The sequence below is a fragment of the Emydura macquarii genome, unplaced genomic scaffold (assembly GCF_026122565.2).
Source record: "Emydura macquarii macquarii isolate MOO-44397 ecotype Brisbane River unplaced genomic scaffold, CSIRO-AGI_Emac_v2 contig_2636, whole genome shotgun sequence".
NCBI lineage: Eukaryota > Metazoa > Chordata > Testudines > Chelidae > Emydura > Emydura macquarii.
Window position 1 is genome coordinate 34,213,367 of NW_027132773.1, and position 20,758 is coordinate 34,234,124.

The following is a 20,758-nucleotide window of genomic DNA, read 5'->3' on the forward strand; positions in this document are numbered from 1 at the left end:
TTACTTTAGATGAGGGGAGAGCTGGTGACAGGAGTGGCATTGTTTGGAGACTGTCCTGTGTTGATGGAATAGAACCATTTGAAGTGAGCTGGGCCAGATCACTTCATCAATAGAAGCGAGGCACAAATAGCTTTTGGCTGAGCTATATACCTATTTTTCAAATTCAGATCAAGAGTGAAAATCATCACATTGTTCTTCTGGGTGTTTGTTACTATTCTTGGATGAAGTCAGCCATTTTGTTTCCTCCTGCACAGTTGAGTTCGAAGTGAGATTGTCTTAACTAAGGCATGTTTGACTGTACAGCCCACTTTAGTCATCTTAAAAGCGAAATGATGCTTTGTGAATGGATTGCAGATATATTGATTCCTCTGAGTGTGTGTGTGTGTGTGTATATGTGTGTGTGTGTGTGTGTGTGTGTGTGTGTGTGTGTGTGTGTGTGTGTGTGTGTGTGTGTGTGTGTGTGTGTGTGTGTGTGTGTGTGTGTATATATAGCATTATTTACAGGTATGTTGTTTATTTTTTGAAGCCGCACATTGGACGATTAGGAATTCCTCATGGACCTTCAGGAGAGAAGGTGGCAGTCGTAACAGTGGATGACTGTGACACTGCAGTGGCTGTGCGCTTTGGAAGTCTCATTGGAAACTACACATGTGCTGCCCAAGGAACTCAAAGTGGCTCAAAAAAGTAAGGGCTTTTTACAGACATTTACTATTCATTCTCATATTTAAAAGGAACTGAGCAATAATACCACCACCACATGGGCAGCAAGAAGAAAAGCTCACACAGCAAAGATTTTATAAGAAAACAAACTGACTAACTTTAAATTGGTAGATGAAATTCAGAGCACAGAAGTGAAATACAGGGTATATCAGAAGGAGCAATTTGAATGGCTCATACACATAGTTGAGTCTAAAATAACTGTAAAGATGCAAGAAAAAATTGTTGGGGATCATTGTTGAAAGCCCAATGAAAACATCTGTTCATTGTACAGCAGAGCCATAAAAACAAATACAATATGAGACTGCATTAAGGAAAAGATAGAGAGTAATACTGAAAAGATTATAACATCATCATTCAAATTAATGGTACATCATCCCACCTCAGAAAGGTTATAGCAGAAAAGGTCTAGAGAAGGGCCATGAAAATCATTAGACATATGAAAAGGCTTCTCACTGAGGGAAGATTGAAAAGATTAGTATTATTTAGTTTAGAGAGAAGATGAATAACAGATGACATGATAGAAATATATAAAATAATGAATTATGTCAAATTTTTCTGAAATACAAGAACAAGAGGAAATTAAAAGACTTGTTAACATTTACAAGTAATAAAATTATATACTTTGAACCTACTGCCACAGGATGTTAACACAAGGATCCTAGGAGGATTCAAAAAGGGACTAGGCATTTATGAATAATAAGTTTATTATCCATAGTTACACCAGCCAGAATAAAAGTGTATATAACACACCAACCCTCCCTGTTTCAGGGTATAAGTCAACATCTCAGTGTTTAGGATTATGAAGAAATTTCCATAGATGCATGTTTCATAATTTTCCATTTATACCTTCTAACATAGCTAGTACTGGTCACCGTCAGAGTACTTGGTTGGTTTGGCAACTTGTACATTCCTAAATTATAGATTTGCAGCTAATTTTATGATGATTCTTTTTGATGATTGAGATCAGTACTTAGTCTTCTGAAGCTAAATATTGCAAACAACGAGCTAACAGAAAACATGCTAAATGGCTACAGGTTTTAACTAAATAGCTCAGATTTCTTTGGTCAGGTTGGCTGTGAAGAAACTGTAAAGTATGTCAAACAAATGACATGAAAGTAATCCCGATCATTTCTTACTACTTTAGATCTTTGGACCTGACTGGACCTCTCCTGCTTGGGGGTGTCCCAAACTTGCCTGAAGACTTCCCTGTGCACAACAGACAGTTTATTGGCTGTATGAGGAATCTCTCCATTGACAACAAGCCAATCGACATGGCTAGTTTCATAGCCAATAATGGCACTCTTGCAGGTATAAACACCTAATCTTCAAAAGGCCATAAGAAAAAGCTTTCTGCCATGCTGAGGGTGCTTGTGCACACCAAGAACAAGATTTTCAGAGGAGGTTGCATGAGGTGTGCATGGAAAACTGCAAGTGCAACCTTTCCATGTGAAAAACAGCATTTGATTGACAGAGTACAAAGTGGTGTAGGTCAGCTAATTGCACAAGTAAGCAGCAGTGATGCACATGCACATTTTTGTGATTACAGTGCCTGAAATTTTTCCCCTCAGGAGAAAACCTGCTTTCCTCCTCCTCCCCCACTCCCACAATGCTGCCACTTGGTACAGAAGGCCCAGTTAGTCTTGGAGCTATTTCAGCTCTGGTGAACAGTGGAGGGGAGGATTTGGGACTATGAGTAAGGTGTCTGCCCCCTCCTTCTCAACCTGTGAAGAGCAGGTTGGATGGCATTATGGGGAGAGGGAAACATGCTTTTTCTCTTCACTGCCAACCCCTCTGCCATCTTTGCGAGAGGAGTATAACAACCACAGAAGCTGTTGCACCTTTGAAACTGTAGTGGACACCCTGGAACAGCCTGGAAAATAAATGCATTTTAGCCTTTCTAGCCTGGTCACTGTGCAGATCCCCTTCATGTACCCCGTTTGTTCAAGCTAGATGAAATTCATGCCAGTGCTGAAGACCTGCACATTGTCCTGGGGCCCTATGCACCACTTAAATAATTAAATGGCAATTAAGAAGTGCACAGAGCTTCTGTGGATCCTCTGCACTAAGGAGAATGTTACCCAAGGATTTGCCGATGTAATTTATCCCTTAGTGAACGTTGCTCTATGTCATGTTCGTGCACTTGGATAGCAAGATGTTTTTGCAGTGTGGCACTGCAGTGGATGTACGCTTTAGACTGTAATAGTTAAACCAGGATTTCCTTCGATAACCCCCTATTTTCATGTGTTTGCAAATCAGCTATTAAAGCTCAATCTGTTCTGAAATGAAGTGCAGTGAGGTCAAGAAGAGTGGAATATTTTAACCAATTTTCATGAATTCTGTTTATGCTTTAAAACAAATGCAGTAGCTCTCCAAATCTGAAATGCAAGCTGCTCAAGTTTTTAAAAGCTGCGGTTTAAAAATGAAACATGGGCTGCACTTCTGGCCCGCTGATACTGCTGTATTGCTTTGTAAAGCGACCAGTTTTTGAGCACAGTCTCAGCTGTCTGGCTCCCTGTACTGGAAGAGATTGCAAGTTGGGAAGCACTACTCTTATCTCCACAGAGGAGAGGGGAGCAAATCACTGTTGTGTAAGAGTGGCTAGTTCCTTCTTCTCACAACCTGATGGATGTCTAGTTCAGTGGTACACAGTAGAGAACGCACTCACTCCCATGTGTTCTTTTCAGGTACTTAATGAGTAATGACCATGCGCAAAGGATGGAACTTCAGCGCTAACTTTAAATTACCTGGCTTTTGCCAGGTTTTGTCTTTACCTTAAAATTAGCTGAACACCACACAGTTTTTCATCTGTGTAAATATGCTCCTGTTTCAGGGGAAGTAGAACAAAGGAAAATTTCAGTTTGATTACTTTCTGATTTGTAGGCACTTTCCTACATAGTATAATTCCACTTGCTTCAGTAAAGTTACACCAGAGTTTAATTTAAGCCCTTTGTCTTTACCTGAGGTTTCTTGGTCTTTTTTATCATATGGCTCTTGAAGTGTTGTAATGCTTTAATTATTTCCTTTCCCTTCAGTATTGATAAAAACCCAGATACAGTCGCTCAGAAACTTATTGTTAAAGTCCTTTGAAGTCTGTTCTGGTGTGATTCCACCACCATTACCAAATACACAAAAATTGAATGGTTTTAGGCTGAATAGATCCGCTTTCTAAATTCTAGGATGTGCAGCTCAGAAGAACTACTGTGATACTAACTGGTGTCAAAATGGAGGCAAGTGTGTGAATAAATGGAACACCTACACTTGTGAGTGCCCCTTGCAGTATGGTGGGAAAAACTGTGAGCAAGGTAGGTGCACAAAGCTCCCAGTGTATGTGTCCTTAAGTTTACTTGTGTGTTTTGTTATTAATAATTAACATTTCATAATGTATATGTGAGTTTGAAATGTTTTAAGGGACAGATCATGGAATATTGCAATTAAGTGTCAAATTCATTTATTATATATTTGAAATAACTGCATGTGCTCATCTATATATTTTAAATGGTTGCTGACATTTGGTTCAAAACGCAGGAAAATATCAATCAGAAATCCTACTGGGATAAACAGTAACAGTTTTTATCTTTTTTCTATTGTCTATTTCCTAACATTAGTGAATTAGTTCTACAAAGCTTAGCACTATTCATAATTTGCTTAAAATAAAATCATATGATCAAAAACACACATTGAAATCAGTGGAAAGACTCCCTTTAACTTCAGTGGGGCTTTTTAGTTTGGGCATTTTGCCCAAAATGAACATGGACTTAATTACCACTTCCTCCGGTGAAAAGCACCCCTCCTTAATAAGAACACTTCACATTTTATTGGGCTTTGCTTATGACTGAAAACACTGTGTATAGATATGTAAAACTTGTTAATAAAATACAGGAAAGGAGCAGCAGGTGTGCTTTATAAATTTGGACCCAGTTCCTTTCCTTGGGAAGTAAAGGAGGTTCCTCATTAGGAAAACCATAGCTGGAGGCTGGAGTTCAGTGCAGTAGAGTTGGCATTACAGCCCCAGATCCATAGTCTATGGGAATAGCACCTAGCCTGGATTAGTATAGGTTGCTAATTTATAGTGATGCTCCATTGAAGTATTCTAAGGAGAAAATCCAAGTAAAACTAGATTTTAGGTTGCTTTCTAAGAAATACAAAATCAGATTCTGGCCTCACTTGCCCTAATGTAAATCTGGAGTGACCCCATTGAAGTGAATGGAATTATTCCAGATTTACACTGGTGTAATTTGACTCAAACTTCTTTGCAGTTTGAGCAGGAGTTTCATTATTATAATGTTGCCAAAGAAAGTTAGGCACATTCTTGGTGCCACTAGCAGGAAGTAGATGCTAGAGTGTTGATTGGATGATGATGGTTCCTCTGAGGAAGACCTCATTTGTTACATTGCCTGCTGACAGGAGGTTTTGTCAACCATTGCTGGTTTCCATCATGTATTGTATAACATCTGACTTGTTAATCTCTCCAGTAAAATACTTGTGCTGAAATTGCAGGATAGGAGGATTGGCTAAATTGTCAGGGCCTAATTCTGATATCATTCATACTGGTGTAAATGTAGAGTAATTCCACTCAAGGCAAGTGGCCTGATTCTCTTCTCTCTCTCTCTCTCTCTCTCCTGGTTTTGGGTAGAAAGATCAAGAGGTGTATCAAATTCATTTTTTCTTGATCTATTATATCAAGAAAAAAGTACCAGATCATCAGGTTTTCGGGGTAAAAAAAATTACCTTAATGGTTATCTTACATAATTAAAAGGTATATTTTAATACCTAAACATGATTTGAATCTTAACCAGGATGATTCATTGTAAATGTAACAATATTATCCTCTTTTGCAAAGGTTTCTCATGCATTAAATATTGTGCTGTAGTGCTTATTCTTGCCCAAGCTTCATTCTTTTTTGAAAAATTTTCCATTTGTAGACAATAGGCCACAAATATCTTACTTATATCTGATAATATAGCTCTGGGGCAAAATATCCATTAAAGACAATTCAGAAATCAAAGAAGAAGGAAACTATTAGCAAATGTGGGCAAGGATTTCTGGCCTAAAATTGAAGTCAATGGGAGCTACTTATGCTCAGCACTTTTGAAATTCAAGCCATTGATTTAAGTGCCTAAATATAGACTTGGGAACCTAATGGTAGGCTTCTGTTTTTTGAAAAGCTTAGACTAAATGTAAAATCCTTGTTTGGGTGATATATTCTGAATAGCTGTTTTATCAATTTTGCAAGTCTTTCAACCTCACTGAGAATATATCAAAGATTCTTGGTCCAGCCAAGTTCAATCTTATTTGAGTGTTAAGCTCTTCAAGACAGGAGCCATGTCATCCTGTGTGTTTGTACAGTGCCTAGCACAATGGGACCTCTTGTTCTCATGAGGTCCTCTTGAACACTACCATGATACAAGTAATAATTAATTATACCGATAGCTAGGAGTCCCTTGCAGGTTAGGGGAGGACAAAGCATAAGTGGAAGAATAAACTTTCCTCTAGCTCCCCGTGTGTAAGGAAATCTAAAAGTAACATTAGCAAATTAAGTATGAAAATGAATAAAGGAATCCTAAAAGTAGCCCTGTATATTGTTCACATTCCCCACATTTTTAGAATGCCAGAGATTATTGTGTTGACCACACATAACCATTTATATAAGTTGGAGGGGTGCTGGATAGGGGACATTTGAAGCTTTTGGCACGGGAAGCAGTTTGAGGTTATGTGCTAAACATATTCCTGGATGTTTCTGCAAAAATTGTTAGCAGTGACATTAACAATGTTAACATTTAAATAGTCATGTTTAGGGTATAGTATTAGCTCCTCAATGAGGTGAATGGATGAGCCCTCAGAGCTATTGTTTCAGGCTGCTGCAAGCTCAGGCAGATATCACTCCATCATTTGCACTCGGACTCTGTTCATATTGTCAAGGTTACCTTTGCAAACATGAGGGCTAGCAACAAATGTATTTTAAAAATGAAAGCTTAGATTTTGAAGCACAGTTCTGCAGCAAAGGGTAGGCAAAGTGTGGATTCTGTGCAAATGCCACAGCTGTGGAATACATGAGGTCCAGATTGCAGACCAGTGGTGCTCAAAGAGTTAAATTTTTCCCTCCACTGGTTGGGCGCCTGTGGCGTTCTGAATGCACTTTAAATCTACTATCTGTTGGTGGGATCTTTAGGGGAAAGGCGCTATGAGGGGTGAAACTGTATGTGCAGGAGTGAATCAAGTCAAATGTATACAACCGTATTGACCTGTGGAGTATTTAGAGAAAATAATTCAAAATGGTGAAGCTACACTATGAGTTCTGTATTCAGTTTCCTTCCCTGTCTGCTTGTGGTGAGCTGGCAACAACATCTTGCTATAGACAATGGAAAACTTAGGTGTTAGAAAAGAGGTATGATTAATGAGAGAACTGTGTTTCGAAATGCAAGAAGCAGCTTAAGTCTTACAGGTTCTAATAACCCTTGAGGTGAACTTGTGCCTCTGTCATCTACTAGTATGTACTGCAGAACAGCTATTTTACGGGCCTGCCTCCTGCAGTCACTGCACACACACAACGCCATCTACTTCCATAGGAGTTATATGTACATGAGTGTTTCAGGATTGGAATCTAACCTATATATATATATATAAGGTGCTTTTCACTGAAGGCTGTGTCCAGGGGTTCACCGTAAACATATATTTGCTCAAGATCAGAGATTGGGGCAATGTTATGGGCTTCTTCCTAATACTAGAGCATTCACTTCTGTGCTGGTAGGGCAGGTATTTTATTAGTTGCACAAGAGCATACTCGCTGCCTAAAGGTTGGGTGATTCAGACAACTCACCAGCCTGGCTTTGGAAGATATGAAATTCATTAAAAGTTTCCGGTTGCCTCAGAGCCATTTCCTTTATGTTTAATCTGTTAATTGGAATCAAGTAATCCAAAATACGATGGGGCAAATTACCATCCTTATACTGCCTGCTTTGTTTACCACTTCAACACCAAAAGTTATATGTATATAGTGTTTTGAGTAGATGCAGCTGTGTGTTGTGTGAGCCCGGTTCATGAGCCAGAGAATTTTGCCTAGCAGTACCCAAAGGGGTGGTACTTGCGTCTCGTGGTTGTAGCCCCTCCCCTTGCTAAATCAGGTGGCGCTGCCCCAACCCTCCCCTCAGTTCCTTCTCTATGCCTGTGGCTGGAGTCGGAGCTCTGTGTGGTTATCACCTCACATTCTCTCTCTCTATTTTTCTGAGAATTTTCCTCGTGTATGTAGTTTGTATATTGTTAGCACTACCCTAGACAGAGTCAGTTAAGGTTAAGTTAGGATTTAGTTAGGACTGCTCTATGTGAGGCCCACACCAGGGTTCAAGCACTGCCCATCATGTAGCGGAGCGATTCCTAATAGTGACTCCACCCCCACATAAGCTGCTTGCTGTGTTTAGCCGAGGGGCACACAATGTGCCATGCTCTATCTGTAAGTTGTTCAGCAAAAGAACCCAGGTCACCAAGAACTTACACTTGAAGCAGTACCTTCTCAAGCAGGCCATGAGAGCTGTTTCAGCACCCAGGCCCATGTCTGATCAGCAGTTGCCTCCGGACGTGGTGAATGAGGCCACTCCACATTCCAGTGCTGCCATCTCCCCCCAAGAAATGGAGGAACCATTCACCCTCTTCAGGGGTGCTGAGGAAGAAGTCCCAGAAAACTGACCGGAATCATTCCAGAGCTCCTGGGCATGCTTCCTCCTCTAAAAAGAGTATGGACCGTACAACTTCCGGCAGAGGGGATGGAGCAGGTCTGTCAAACTGCTCCCCGGTACCATGCCGAGACCACGAGGCGCTCATGCTGTTGAGTCCCATATCTGAGCCATTCTTGTTGGGTGACAAATCCTGAGATTTGTCATTAGGGTTTGTCACCCAAAAAGAATGACTCAGATTTGGGACTGTCCCTCACATCCTCTGCAGTGCAAACTGATGCAAAGAATTCATTTAACATCTCTGGAATGGCCTTGTCTTCCTTGAGTGCTTGTTTAACACCTTGATCATCCAGTGGCCCCACTGATTCTTTTACAGGCTTCCTGCTTCTGATGTACTTAAAAATAAAAATTGCTATTAGTTTTTGTGACTTTCACTAGTTGCTCTTCAAATGCTTTTTTGGCTTGCCTAATTACACTTGACTTGCCAGAGTTTATGCTCCTTTCTGTTTTCCTAAGTCAGGTTTGACATCCAGTTTTTAAAGGATATCTTTTTGTCTCTAACTGCCTCATTTACTCTTTTTAGGCATGGTGGTACATTTTGGTCCTCTTACTAATTTTTTTATTTAGGGCAAACATATAGTTTGAGCCTCTGTTATGGTGTTTTTAGAAAGTTTCTATACAGCTTGCAGGCATTTCACTCTTGTGACTGTTTCTTTTAATTTCCATTTAACAGACACAGGGTCCGTTGACGGAGCAGCCTGGTGCTTCCTTGCCACAGACTATAGCAGTGGTTCTTAACCTTTCCAAACTACTGTACCCCTGAAGCCTGAGTCCCACCCCCATGGGGCTGAGGCATGTAACTTAGTTTCATGGTGCCCCTGTGGCTCCAGGCAATTACCTTTCTTGCCACCCCCAATACCAGCTCTGCACTTGCGACCCCTCTAAAACTCCAGGTTAAGAAACACTGCACTATAGAGTTGAGCCCAGGACTTTCTTGCTACTGGTGCACTCAATACCGACGTTTTCTTGGCAACAGATCCCACATTTTACTTCGGTACCGTTGCTGACCTTTTTCCCAGGCTTTTCTCAGCATCAGAGGCAGGTGTTGTGTGTTTGATACTGACAATGTTGATTTCTCATCCCTTGTCAGTGCTGGTATTGGGCCGCTTTTGTATTGGGCCACTTTTCTATTGGGCTGCAGATGAGTCTAACAGTCTGCTTCTCCCATCTGGCCTAGCTCCGTCATTGTTACCAGAAACACAGGACTCCTTGTGTTCCTGGTCAAGGTCCAACTCTCAGTCTTCATCACCTGATCAGTGCTGTGGACTGTTCTCGGAGCAATATTGGTGTCAGTATTGATACTGTCTCCTGGCCCAGTGCCTACTGGCGTCCAATGCCCCATCTGTACCACCAGTGGCCTCCCTGAAATCCTTGGGGTGCTCCTCAGTCCCAGAGATTGCATTCTTCATCCCGCTCCAAAGTGAGCTCACCGGTCCCGTAGGTGGCTACTGTTGGTGACCCACCACAAGCTCAGACAACTGTTGAGCCTCCTCCCTCGGGTCTCCAGGCTTGTCTCGTCCAGGACCAATGAGTCAGGAGCAGGATCCATCCCTGAAGCGCTTGATTGCTTCTTTGTCATCTCCGGATGATTCAACGGTACCGGGTTGTCTTCTCCCTCAATGGCTAAGGATTTCAAGGGGTATGAGGGACCTTTTGTGGCACAGAGCTGCTTCCTTTGGCATCCAGATTGAATATTTACAGGAGAATATGCACAGGTTGCTTGACATTCTCCAACCATCCACTCTGTGGAGCGTAGCCCTCCCTATTAATGATGCTTTCCTAGAATCTGCAAATGCCCTCTAGAACACTCTGGCTTTGGTGCTGCCTGTGGCAAAGCATTCAGAAAAGTGCTATTTTGTCCCTTTGCAGGGTTTTGAGGATTTCTATTCTCACCTTGTCGCTAATTCTCTTGTTGTGACTGCAGCAAATGATAGGGCTTGGCAGAGTAGTTATAAATCCACTCCCAAGGAAAAGGAATCCAAGAAAATGGACTTGATAAGGAGAAAGATTTATACCTCCTCTTCCCTGCAAATACCTCCTCATAGTGGTGGACAGTCCAGGGGGTAATGTATGTGGGGGCATTCCCTTCATTCAGCCTCCATTGACCAGGTCTGTTGTTACCGATGCCTCCTTGATAGGTTGGGGAGTACATCTGGGGTTGCTGAAAGTTCAGGGCCTGTGGTTGGAACAGGAAGCTTCACTGCATATCAATGTCCTCGTGCTTCTGGCCATCTACAATGCCCGAATGTCTACTTTTCAAGATCACATCGAGGTTCAGTGACTCAAGCTCACTGATAATACCACCAGGGTGTATTATGCGAACTGACAAGGGGGGAGCACACTCAAGCATTCTGTATCTGGAGGCAGTCAGGCTCTGGCAGTTTTGCATTGGGAATAGCATTACTCCAGTGGCTGATCCCTTACACAGGGTCCAAAATCAACTTGCAGATCACCTCATTAGGGATTTTTCCCTAAACAAGTCGTTTCTGAAACCCCAGTGTCTTGCAGTCCATCTTTGCAGCTTGGGGCATCCTGATGATTGATCTGCTCACCACAAGAGACAACAAGAAATTCCATTTATTTGACTCTCGAGGTGATCTCAGTCCAGGCTCCCTGACCAATGCCTTTCACTGGGCTGGGAATCAGCACTCTCGTATGCTTTCCCTCCAATTCTGATCATCCCACAGATCATCCTTAAACTGAAATTGGACTGTGCCAGGGTTATTCTCATTGCTCTGGCATGGCCGAGGCAACATTTAGTTCTCCGACCTTCTTGCATTACCAGTTTGGGTTCTCATACCCCTTCCTCTTCATCCCAACCTCCTGACTTAGCATCACGGTCAGATTTTGCATCTCATGCTCAGCTTTCTGCCTCTCACTGTGTGGCTATTCCATGGTTAAATGAGGAGGAAGAGCAATGTTTGGAGTCTGTTCAATGTGTCCTACTCAATTGTAAGACGCCTTCTACCACAATGGACTGTTTGGCCAAATGGAGGTGTTTTTCAGTATGGTTGTTGGCCTACGGAGTTCTACCAAGGCTGGCTGGTATCCAGGACATCTTGGAATACCTGTTATATCATCAGTCACACCTGGTGGTGACTTCATCTGCCCATCCACGGGGGGTCAGTATTTTTGAATACCATGATAACAAGGTTCTTGAAAGGAAACCTTCATCTCCACCTGCCACTTAGAGAACCAATTCCTTTGTGGGACCTTAATATGGTCTTAGTGGCTCTGATGGCACCTCTGTTCAAGCTTTTGGCGTTGTCTTCTTTTTCTCTTTTGTGTGGGGGCGGGAAAAAAAACAAACCAGCATTCATTTTGGCAATAACATCTGCGAGGAGAGAATGTGAGCTTCAGGCTTTGATGGCAGACCCTTCTTACATGCAGCTCTCCAAAGGAAGAGTGAGCTTGTGGGCCACACCCCAAGTTTTTATCTAAAGTGGCGTCCTAGTTTCATTTGAACCAGCTGGTGTATTTACCTGTGTTCTTTCCTAAACTGCATTCAACCCTGGAGGAGCAGCATCTCCACATGGATGTCAGGCAATATCTAGTCTTTTACCTGGACAAGACTAAACCTTTTCATGCTTCGCCTCATCTGTTTGTGTCGTACACAGACCGAATGATGGGACAGGCAGTCTATTCGCAAATGATCTCTAAGTGGATAACTTCCTGTAGGAAGACAGCATACAAAGTAGCTCTGAATATGCCCCTTCAAAGGTGTGAGCTCATTCTACCAGAGTACAAGCTACTTCAATGGCGTTTTTAAGTATTGTTCCAATATTGGACATTTTCAGAGCTGCCAGTTGATCATCTGTACGTACGTTTACAAACCATTATGCCATTACTGTTGGATCCAGAGCAAATGCAAACTTTGGGAAGGCAGTCCTGCAATCCTTATTTAAATAGACTCCGAGCCCCACCCCCTGCAAGTACTGCTCATGAGTCACTTCTGTGGAATACACAGCTGCATCTACTCGAAGAAGAAAAAACAGTTACTTACTTGTTTTGTTATTGTTGTTCTTTGAGATGTGATGCAGACGTGTATTCCACAAACCATCCTCCGTCCCCTCTGTATTGGAGTCTATGTTCTTGACGTTTGGTGCAAAGGAACTGAAGGGGGACAGTCAGGGCAGTGCTGACTCATATAGCCAGGGTAGGGTATATAGTGCCACCCCTACAGGTACTGCTAAGCAAAATTCTCCAGCTCCGGTGCACTGGGCCGCGCACACCTATGTGGAATACACATCTGCATCACATTTCCAACAACAACAGTTACAACACAGGTAAATAACTGGTTTTTATTTAATTTCTCTCTCTGGAAACCTCTCTCTCTGTAATATAGTAGCACCCTGAGGTAAGTGTCTTAGCTTTCATGTAGCTTTAGTAGAGGATGGTTTTAGTTATTTCGTATACCTGAAGCAACTGGCAAAAATACAGGACTACTGTACAAAACAGCAGCACCTTGTTTGCATGGGCTTGAGTCCCACACACTTCAAAGTATGTGCTTCAGAGCCCTTCCTGAGCTGAAGGCTATAAGAGCAGTTCTCGTCTCTTGACTATGGGACAAAACACATTTATAATATTTTAATTTGTTTTTGGATTCCATAATTAACAATAATATACATAAACACAGTAGCACATTAGACTTAAATCAAATAAACAATAGAACTTAATTTTCATCAGACAGAGAGAAATCATTATGCAAGAATAGCCCAATCCTATTTGTATTATGATTTGATTTTTCATTGTAGGCAAAATCCAGTGGTGATCATTATGAAGACAAGTTACCATATAATGTTTTCTGAGATACTGGAGTCTCTTTTCTGGATTTAGAACAGGAAAAAACTGTGATAGCCATGATATCACTATGTGGTAACTGTTTGTAAATGATATCATTATGATAGGGACAATTGTAGTATCTGTGGTACTTGATCAGTTGCTCACTAGGTAGAATATGGCCAAATTTATCCCTGACATAATCAGGAGCAACCCCATTGGCTTCAGTGTCTATATCTCCACCTTACACAAGTAATGAATATGGTCCATTTATTAAAACAAATGGCAAATGAAAAACCCATGGGAAACCGTATTGTTTTTCCTCTTAATCCTTGTGTCAAAAAATTCAAAATGTGTGTTTATCTCTTGTCTCTTGATTTACAGTAATGCCTTCTCCCCAGCGTTTCAGTGGTGAGAGCATTATTGTCTGGAGTGACCTTGATATTACTATCTCTGTACCATGGTACATTGGACTAATGTTCAGGACCCGGAAAGTTAATGGCATGTTAATGCAAGCTAATGCAGGAACTTCATCCAAGATCAATATTCAGGTAAATGTATGACATTTTGAATCTGGAACAGAATTCAGAAAATTTCCCCAAATATCAAGTAACAGGGCTAAACTCAATATGTATCTTCATCCACGGAATTAAAAGTGATTTTACATATGTTAAACACCATAGACTTCATCACTTGTTCCCCTTGGTCACTTTACAGTTCAAAAGCTCTGTGTGACAAGGTGCATTTCTATAAAATGCAAAAACTTAGGTAGTACAAGTATACATTAACATAAACTGGAAGAACCCCATTCTACTTATCACAAAATACATGTAGTCGGAGCTAGTAGTCAGCCAATAATGTCTGCCATGTTCACCTGTCCATTGTATTTACTCTTTCCCTGAATAAGACAGAAAACCAGAAGTGAGTATCTAATGAAACTGAATATAAAACCTTTTAGTGCTAAATTCAGTTATTGAGAAAGGTGGCTTAACCTCACAACCCCAGATGTGCTGAATTCTGTCCTAACACAAAGATTTGACCTATGTTTGTAATTCAGACTCCACATAATTTTTATTGTCTGTCCTTCTTCTCTACACTACAAAGTTCTGTCGACACAAGTTACGCCTATCATCAAAAAGCTAATATAATTACATCATTTGTGTATGTTCACACGACGCTCCTTCTGGCGATGGAGCACGTCCATAGTTACTGTAGGTGGCTATCCCACTGTTCAGTTCCCCACCTTCTGCAGCTAGGAGTTGTGGGAAGGCGGAATGGATCGCAGTGCCTCAAGGTTGCAGGCTCAAAGTCCTATGATGCAATTTTTCTATCCCATCATTCCGTGGGTTTCTGGCTGCGTTTCATGTCATTTTTCAATGACCCCTGTTTACTGTGCACCCACCATCTCCATCTGAAAGGATGGATCCTGCATGGCTCTCCATTGTTGTGGTCACTGTTATGAACACATCACAGATGGTCATGAAGTATATCATGAACTCTCAATCTGAACAGCAATCAGAGGTGCCTGACCTGCTGTGTGCCATGGAAAAAAACAACTCCAGTTTCCTTTTGGTATTCACAAAGTAGATGCACATGGTGGACCATTGCTTTTGTCAGCGGGAAGAGCATTGTCTACTGTTTTGCCTACGAAAGCTGATTTTTGTTGATAAAACTCTGTAGTGTAGACATGGCCTTACAAGCAGAATTTCCTAAGTTGTGCTGGGAGGTGGTGTAACTGTACCATCTATGAGTTTTTCCCAGGTTACAGCTCGTTGCTCTTACCGGTAATCCATTGTGAGCTTCATTTAAGAATCATTCAATATTTATGCAATGAATAGATATTATATTCGTTTCCTACAGATCTTGAACAACTATGTGCAATTTGAAGTTTACAATGGCCTGAACCAGGTTGCTAGTTTGAAGATGACCCAGTCACGAGTCAGTGATGGTGAATGGCATCATTTGTTAATAGAGCTAAAGAGTGCTAAAGATGGGAAAGACATCAAGTACCTTGCTGTCATGTCCTTGGACTATGGGATGTATCAGGTGAGATAGCATGACTTTGCCTTTCTTTCATCATCACTGAAGGGCTTTTATAAAGAGGGGAATGGGGAAGCGATCGCAAAGAAATACCACATACTACTCCTACTGCATGCAATATAATATATGGGCACAATTCTTCAGTGACTTGCACCTAGTGTAAACCTGTTGAACTCAGTATAGTTGCGTCTTTTAACCATGCCTGCAACAAAATCAAGATCAGATAAATAGCTCTTCATTTCATTGGTAAGTTTTTCTATTTTAGCCTACTGTCAGTTGCTATCAGATTAGTGCAACTGTAAGAAAAGCAGTGCTCTGGGTTGGAAAGGGTAATAGTGCGGTGGTCCTCTATCTACTGTCCTTTTTCTTTAACAGAGCACTGTGCAGATTGGAAATCAGCTTCCTGGACTCAAAATGAAAAGCATCATTGTTGGAGGTATCTCTGGAGATCAAGTCTCAGTACAGCAGGGTTTTTATGGGTGTATGCAGGTAAGAATAAAAAATATAGTAGCATTTATGAGAAAATACCTTGAAAGAAATAATTTATTAACCATTTCCTCCTGCGTTTTGTTTTTTGCATAACTTTTAAGTCCTTATAAGATATCCAAGTACCAAAATATTAAATATTGCCCATTTCTTCTTGTATGAATCCAATCTCTTTTGACTTCAAGAAATTTCTTCTTTCCCTTATTGGTTCAAAATCCAACACTTCAAAAACAAAAATCTGGTATCTGACTAGCCAGATCACATGTATAGAATATTGGAAGATTAAGGAAGTTAGTGAGATGTATTGTTCTGTGTATGTACCACTGTATCCTAAAGGAAGAATTTCTTAACTGAAGTTACTGTTTTTCTGTGCTCAGGGAGTAAGAATGGGAGAGACTTCTACGAATGTAGCTACATTGAACATGAAACAGGCAATCAAGATCAATGTAAAGGAAGGCTGTGAAGTAGACAACCCTTGTGATTCAAGTCCATGTCCCCAGCACAGCTACTGCACTGATGACTGGGACAGCTACTCCTGTGTCTGTGACCCAGGTAAAGGAGTCTGAATGAATAGTGGGCATAATAGTTAGAGAGTTGGACTTGTATCTGGTTTTAGTTATGTTGCAAAGGGCTTTGATGTTGGGGATTTTTTAAGTTCATCTTCTCTGTGTTCTCATATTTCTGACACAACCATTTCTAGCACTAGATTTATGTTTTACACCCCAAATCCCCTAAAGGACATTTAAAAACTTTTCTCTTGTCCGTCTTCATTTTGAGATGTGTGCCCAGCATAAATTCAGTCACCTCCTGAACTTCCAGAAAGAGAGTATAGAGCTATTTGTAATGCATGCCCTGAGCAAACAATCAGAAACTATTGATCCAAGGGCACCCAAGGTGTGCTTGCAAACTGTTGAAAAGTATAGCTCATTAGCTTTTTTTCTTGCAGTAAAAACCAGGATGACATTATCTCTGGGGAAATCTACTGATTATTCAAGATGTGTCATTAGTGTATGAGCTTAAAATAGATAGTCTTTCTGAGACTTGCAAATAGTAAATTACAGTGGGTGCTGTAACTTTATAACCTTGTCTCCTCAGGGTACTTTGGGAGAGATTGTGTTGATGTGTGTAACCTGAACCCATGTGAGCATGTTTCCACCTGTGTCCATAAACCTAGCTCGTCCCATGGGTACACCTGTGATTGTGGACAAAGCTATTATGGGCAGTACTGTGAGAGCAAGTAAGAAAACTATTTTTACTGTTTAATTTCTTGGTCTCTCCCAGTCCCCCATTCCTTCTGTCAGTGTAAGGCAATGGTCCCTTTTGTTGTGTCAACAAAAATTCCCCGGGTCATTTGAGAGCTCATAAAAATAAATATTGGCAGATCCCTTGTCCTGCAGAGCTCCTAAGCACAGCAAGAGTTCAGCTGTGTTTCTGTAGAACTTAGTAGTTCTACAGAACAGGAGCTCCTTGGTATCCTACCCCTTCCCTCTGGTAATGAGCCAGCTGGCCTTTGAGAGGCAAGCAGCAACCTAGCACTTTCTCATCTATTATCCCATCTGAGTGCAAGATGGATAATTCATAAAGTCCATGGAAAACAGCATGTAATGTACTGTCTTTTTGCTCTTTTGTTTAGGAGTGTTTTTCATCTGATTCTTCTATCCTCTTGAAAACTGCAGTCTTGACCCTCTCTGTTGTTGCATTGTACAGCTACATATATTGGTTGCAGTGTTTCCAAAACCAACCACATTGTGTGGATTAGAAAAGCAGATATTCCAGTTAGCAGCACTTATACAGACTCTTGTTATAATCCTTTAGCACTCATCATTTACATTTTACTCCATAAAATATACAATAATACTAGCCCTGCAATTGCAGTGACTAACAGAATTCAACCTGCTCTCTGAAATGTACTGGAAGCAGCCTGTTTTTACCATAAATACACAGCAGGGAGGAAATGATTGGCATACAAAAGACTCCGGTCTGTTGTCCATCAGAGACTGAAGAGAGAGGAGCTGGAATCAACATCAGTTTGAGACTTGATCCTTCAGACCAAAAACTGTTTCTAATTTTTTATTGTAGATGCTGAATTTTGTGAACTGCAGTGGGACAAATTATACTCTCAGTAATGTAACTGTGAGCAGATTTTGGCCCAATGCTTTTTTTCCTTTCAGAAGTGAATTTAAAAGAGCCTCCTTTCCATTTTATTTTACTTTGTAGAACTGACTTGCCTTGTCCCAGAGGCTGGTGGGGAAATCCCATTTGTGGTCCATGTAATTGTGAGATCAGTAAAGGATTTGATCCTGACTGCAATAAGACTAATGGAGAATGTCAGTGTAAGGTAAGCAAAAGAAAGTATGTGTTTAGTGAAAACAGTCTTCAAGTTAAAATATAATTAGTTGGATAACTACAACATAAAATATACATTCCTGTGCAATTGTGCTTTGTCTATAGAATAGAGTTATTTTGCATAGGGAATCGTATATTTTTCTGATATTAGCCCTTCATTTTAGCCATATAATGCAGCTCTTCTTTTCTTATTTTCATTACTAACTATATTATTGCAAGCAAAGGAGAGAGAATAAGGGGCCAGATTCTGACTCTCTATTTTACAGTGGTTTTAATAAGATCAGAATATGACCCCAATCTCAAAGAGACAAGGTGAGTGAGGTGATATCTTTTATTGGAGCAACTTCTGCTGATGAAAGAGACGAGTTTTTGAGCTTACATAGAGCTCTTCTTTAGGACTGATCTGATCTGGTCCAAACCTGAAGAAGAGCTCTGTGTAGCTTGAAAGCTTTTCTTTCTCACCAACAGAAGTTGGTCCAGTAAAAGATATTGACTCACTCACCTAATATTCTGGAACCAACGTTGCTACGACAACCCAGTCTCAAAGGCATTTTGATGATTATTTTATTATACCATAAACAAAACCTAGCATTGAAATGATTTAATCTAACTGGGTAAAATTCAGCAGTACTTAAGAAGCATTTAGGCCTGGTGCTGGCCCACTGCACAGAGGTGAATTTAATTCACAGAGCATTACGTCAGTTTCTTTCTTTAGACACAACCCCACTGAACTTAATAGGAAACATAGGGCTGAGAGAAACCATAAGAGGTCACCCAGTCCATGCCCCGTGCTCAGGCAGGACCAGGTAAATCTAGACCATCCCTGATAGGTGTTATCTAACCTGTTCTTACAACCCTCCAAAGATGGGGATTCCATAGCCTTTTTGGGAAGCCTATTCCAGTACTCATTTACCTCTATAGTTAGAAAACGTTTCCTAATATGTAACCTAAATCTCTCTTGCTGTAGATTATACCCATTATCTCTTGTCCTAGCTTTAGTGGGCATGGAGAACACCTGTTAACATAGAGCAAGCCTGTTGTCAGGTTCCCACTCAGGGAATGTCTACACTACAATTAGACACCGATGGCTGGCCGGTGCCAGCTGACTCAGGCTCAGGGGCTGTTTAATTGCGGTGTAGATGTTTGGGCTCGTGGTGGAGCTCTGAGCCCTGGGACCCTCCGACCTCACAGGGTCCTAGAGCCTGGGCTGTAGCCCAAGCCTGACTGTCTACACTGTAATTAAACAGTCCCTTAGCCCAAGCCCCATGAAGCTGAGTCAGCTGGCATGGGCCAGCCGTGGGGTTGTAGTGGCATTCTAGACATACCCTCAGTCTTTTTTTTTCCTTAAGGCTAAACATGCCCAGTTTTTTTAACCTTTCCTCATAGATCAGCTTTTCTAAACACTTTGTCATTTTTGTAGCTCTCCGTTGGGCTCTCTCTTCAGTTTGTCTGCCTCTTTGTTAAAGAGTGGCACCCAAAACTGGACACAATACTCCAGCTGAGAATGCCAAGTAGAGTGGAACAATTACCTCCATGTCTTACATATGATATTTCTGTTAATACACTCCAAAATATTAGCCTTTTTTGACCACTGAATCACATTGTTGATTCATTCAAATTGTGATCAACTATAACCCTCAGATCCATTTCAGCAGTACTACCGCCTAGCCACTTATTCACCATTTTGTAGTTGTGCATTTGATTTTTCTTTCCTAACTTTAGTACTTTACACTTGTCTTTATTGAATTTCATCTTGTTGATTTCAGACCAGTTCTCTAATTTATCAAGGCCATTTTGAATTCTAATCCTGACATCCAAAGTGCTTGCAACCCCTCCTAACTTGGTGTCATAAGCAAATTTTATCATTATCCTCTCCATTCCCCATTATCTAAGACATTGAGGAAAATATTGAATAGTAGCTGATCCAGGACTGACCTCTACAGGATCCTACTGGATATGTTCTCCCAATTGGGCAGTGAAACATTGATAACTACTCTTTGAGTATGGTTATTCAACCAGTTACGCATCCACCTTGTAGTAATTTCATCCAGATCATATTTCCCAAGTTTGCTTGTGAGAATGTCACGTTTGACTGTGTCAAAAACCTTACAGAAATCATGTGTATATAAAGGCAAAGTTTAACCTTAAGACAATAGGATTTACAATAGTGTAACATCAGTTTTTACTCTGGATATAAACTGGTGTAAACGAGAAAGGAATCAATCCCCATACTTTAACATTGTGAACATTTTTTTCCCAGTAACAGCAGGACTGTTTCAATTGCCATGTTTAGTTCAGTTTGATGCACAGGTACCAATATCACTGTCTTATGTAATCAGCCACTTGTGAAATCAAATCTCAAGTCAAAAGTTTTATGACCATGTATGAAATACTTCATTATAGGTGTCTCAGAATCCATACATGAAACATAAGTGGAACAACATAAAAAGCTTTCTTACTAGTTTATACCCTTCATAGTAGGGTAATTCTATCCCAATATGAAGGTTGTAAACTAGTAAGAAAGTTCAGCAGGACAGAAAATGAGAAATTCTATGATTATATGCTGATTGACCACATACTCTGAGGGCATAAGAAATAATTTGGGCCAGGTCCTGGGCCCACAGCTCTGTCCTTGGCCCACCTGCTTTGTTATAACCCGG

At 40.9% G+C, this 20,758-nt stretch overlaps 1 protein-coding gene across 4 annotated transcripts in view; it reads left to right on the top strand.

Moving 5' to 3' along the window:
- The window catches only part of CELSR1 (cadherin EGF LAG seven-pass G-type receptor 1), a 256,449-nt gene that overhangs the window by 181,826 nt on the left and 53,865 nt on the right, over positions 1 to 20,758 (top strand). For all 4 annotated transcript variants that reach the window (XM_067564399.1, XM_067564400.1, XM_067564403.1 and 1 more), the window contains exons 6-14: positions 527 to 684; positions 1,865 to 2,028; positions 3,897 to 4,022; positions 13,611 to 13,777; positions 15,087 to 15,272; positions 15,642 to 15,755; positions 16,130 to 16,304; positions 16,848 to 16,989; positions 17,970 to 18,090. In XM_067564399.1, coding sequence (XP_067420500.1) covers positions 527 to 684; positions 1,865 to 2,028; positions 3,897 to 4,022; positions 13,611 to 13,777; positions 15,087 to 15,272; positions 15,642 to 15,755; positions 16,130 to 16,304; positions 16,848 to 16,989; positions 17,970 to 18,090 — 1,353 coding nt within the window. The remainder of the gene's footprint in view (positions 1 to 526; positions 685 to 1,864; positions 2,029 to 3,896; positions 4,023 to 13,610; positions 13,778 to 15,086; positions 15,273 to 15,641; positions 15,756 to 16,129; positions 16,305 to 16,847; positions 16,990 to 17,969; positions 18,091 to 20,758) is intronic.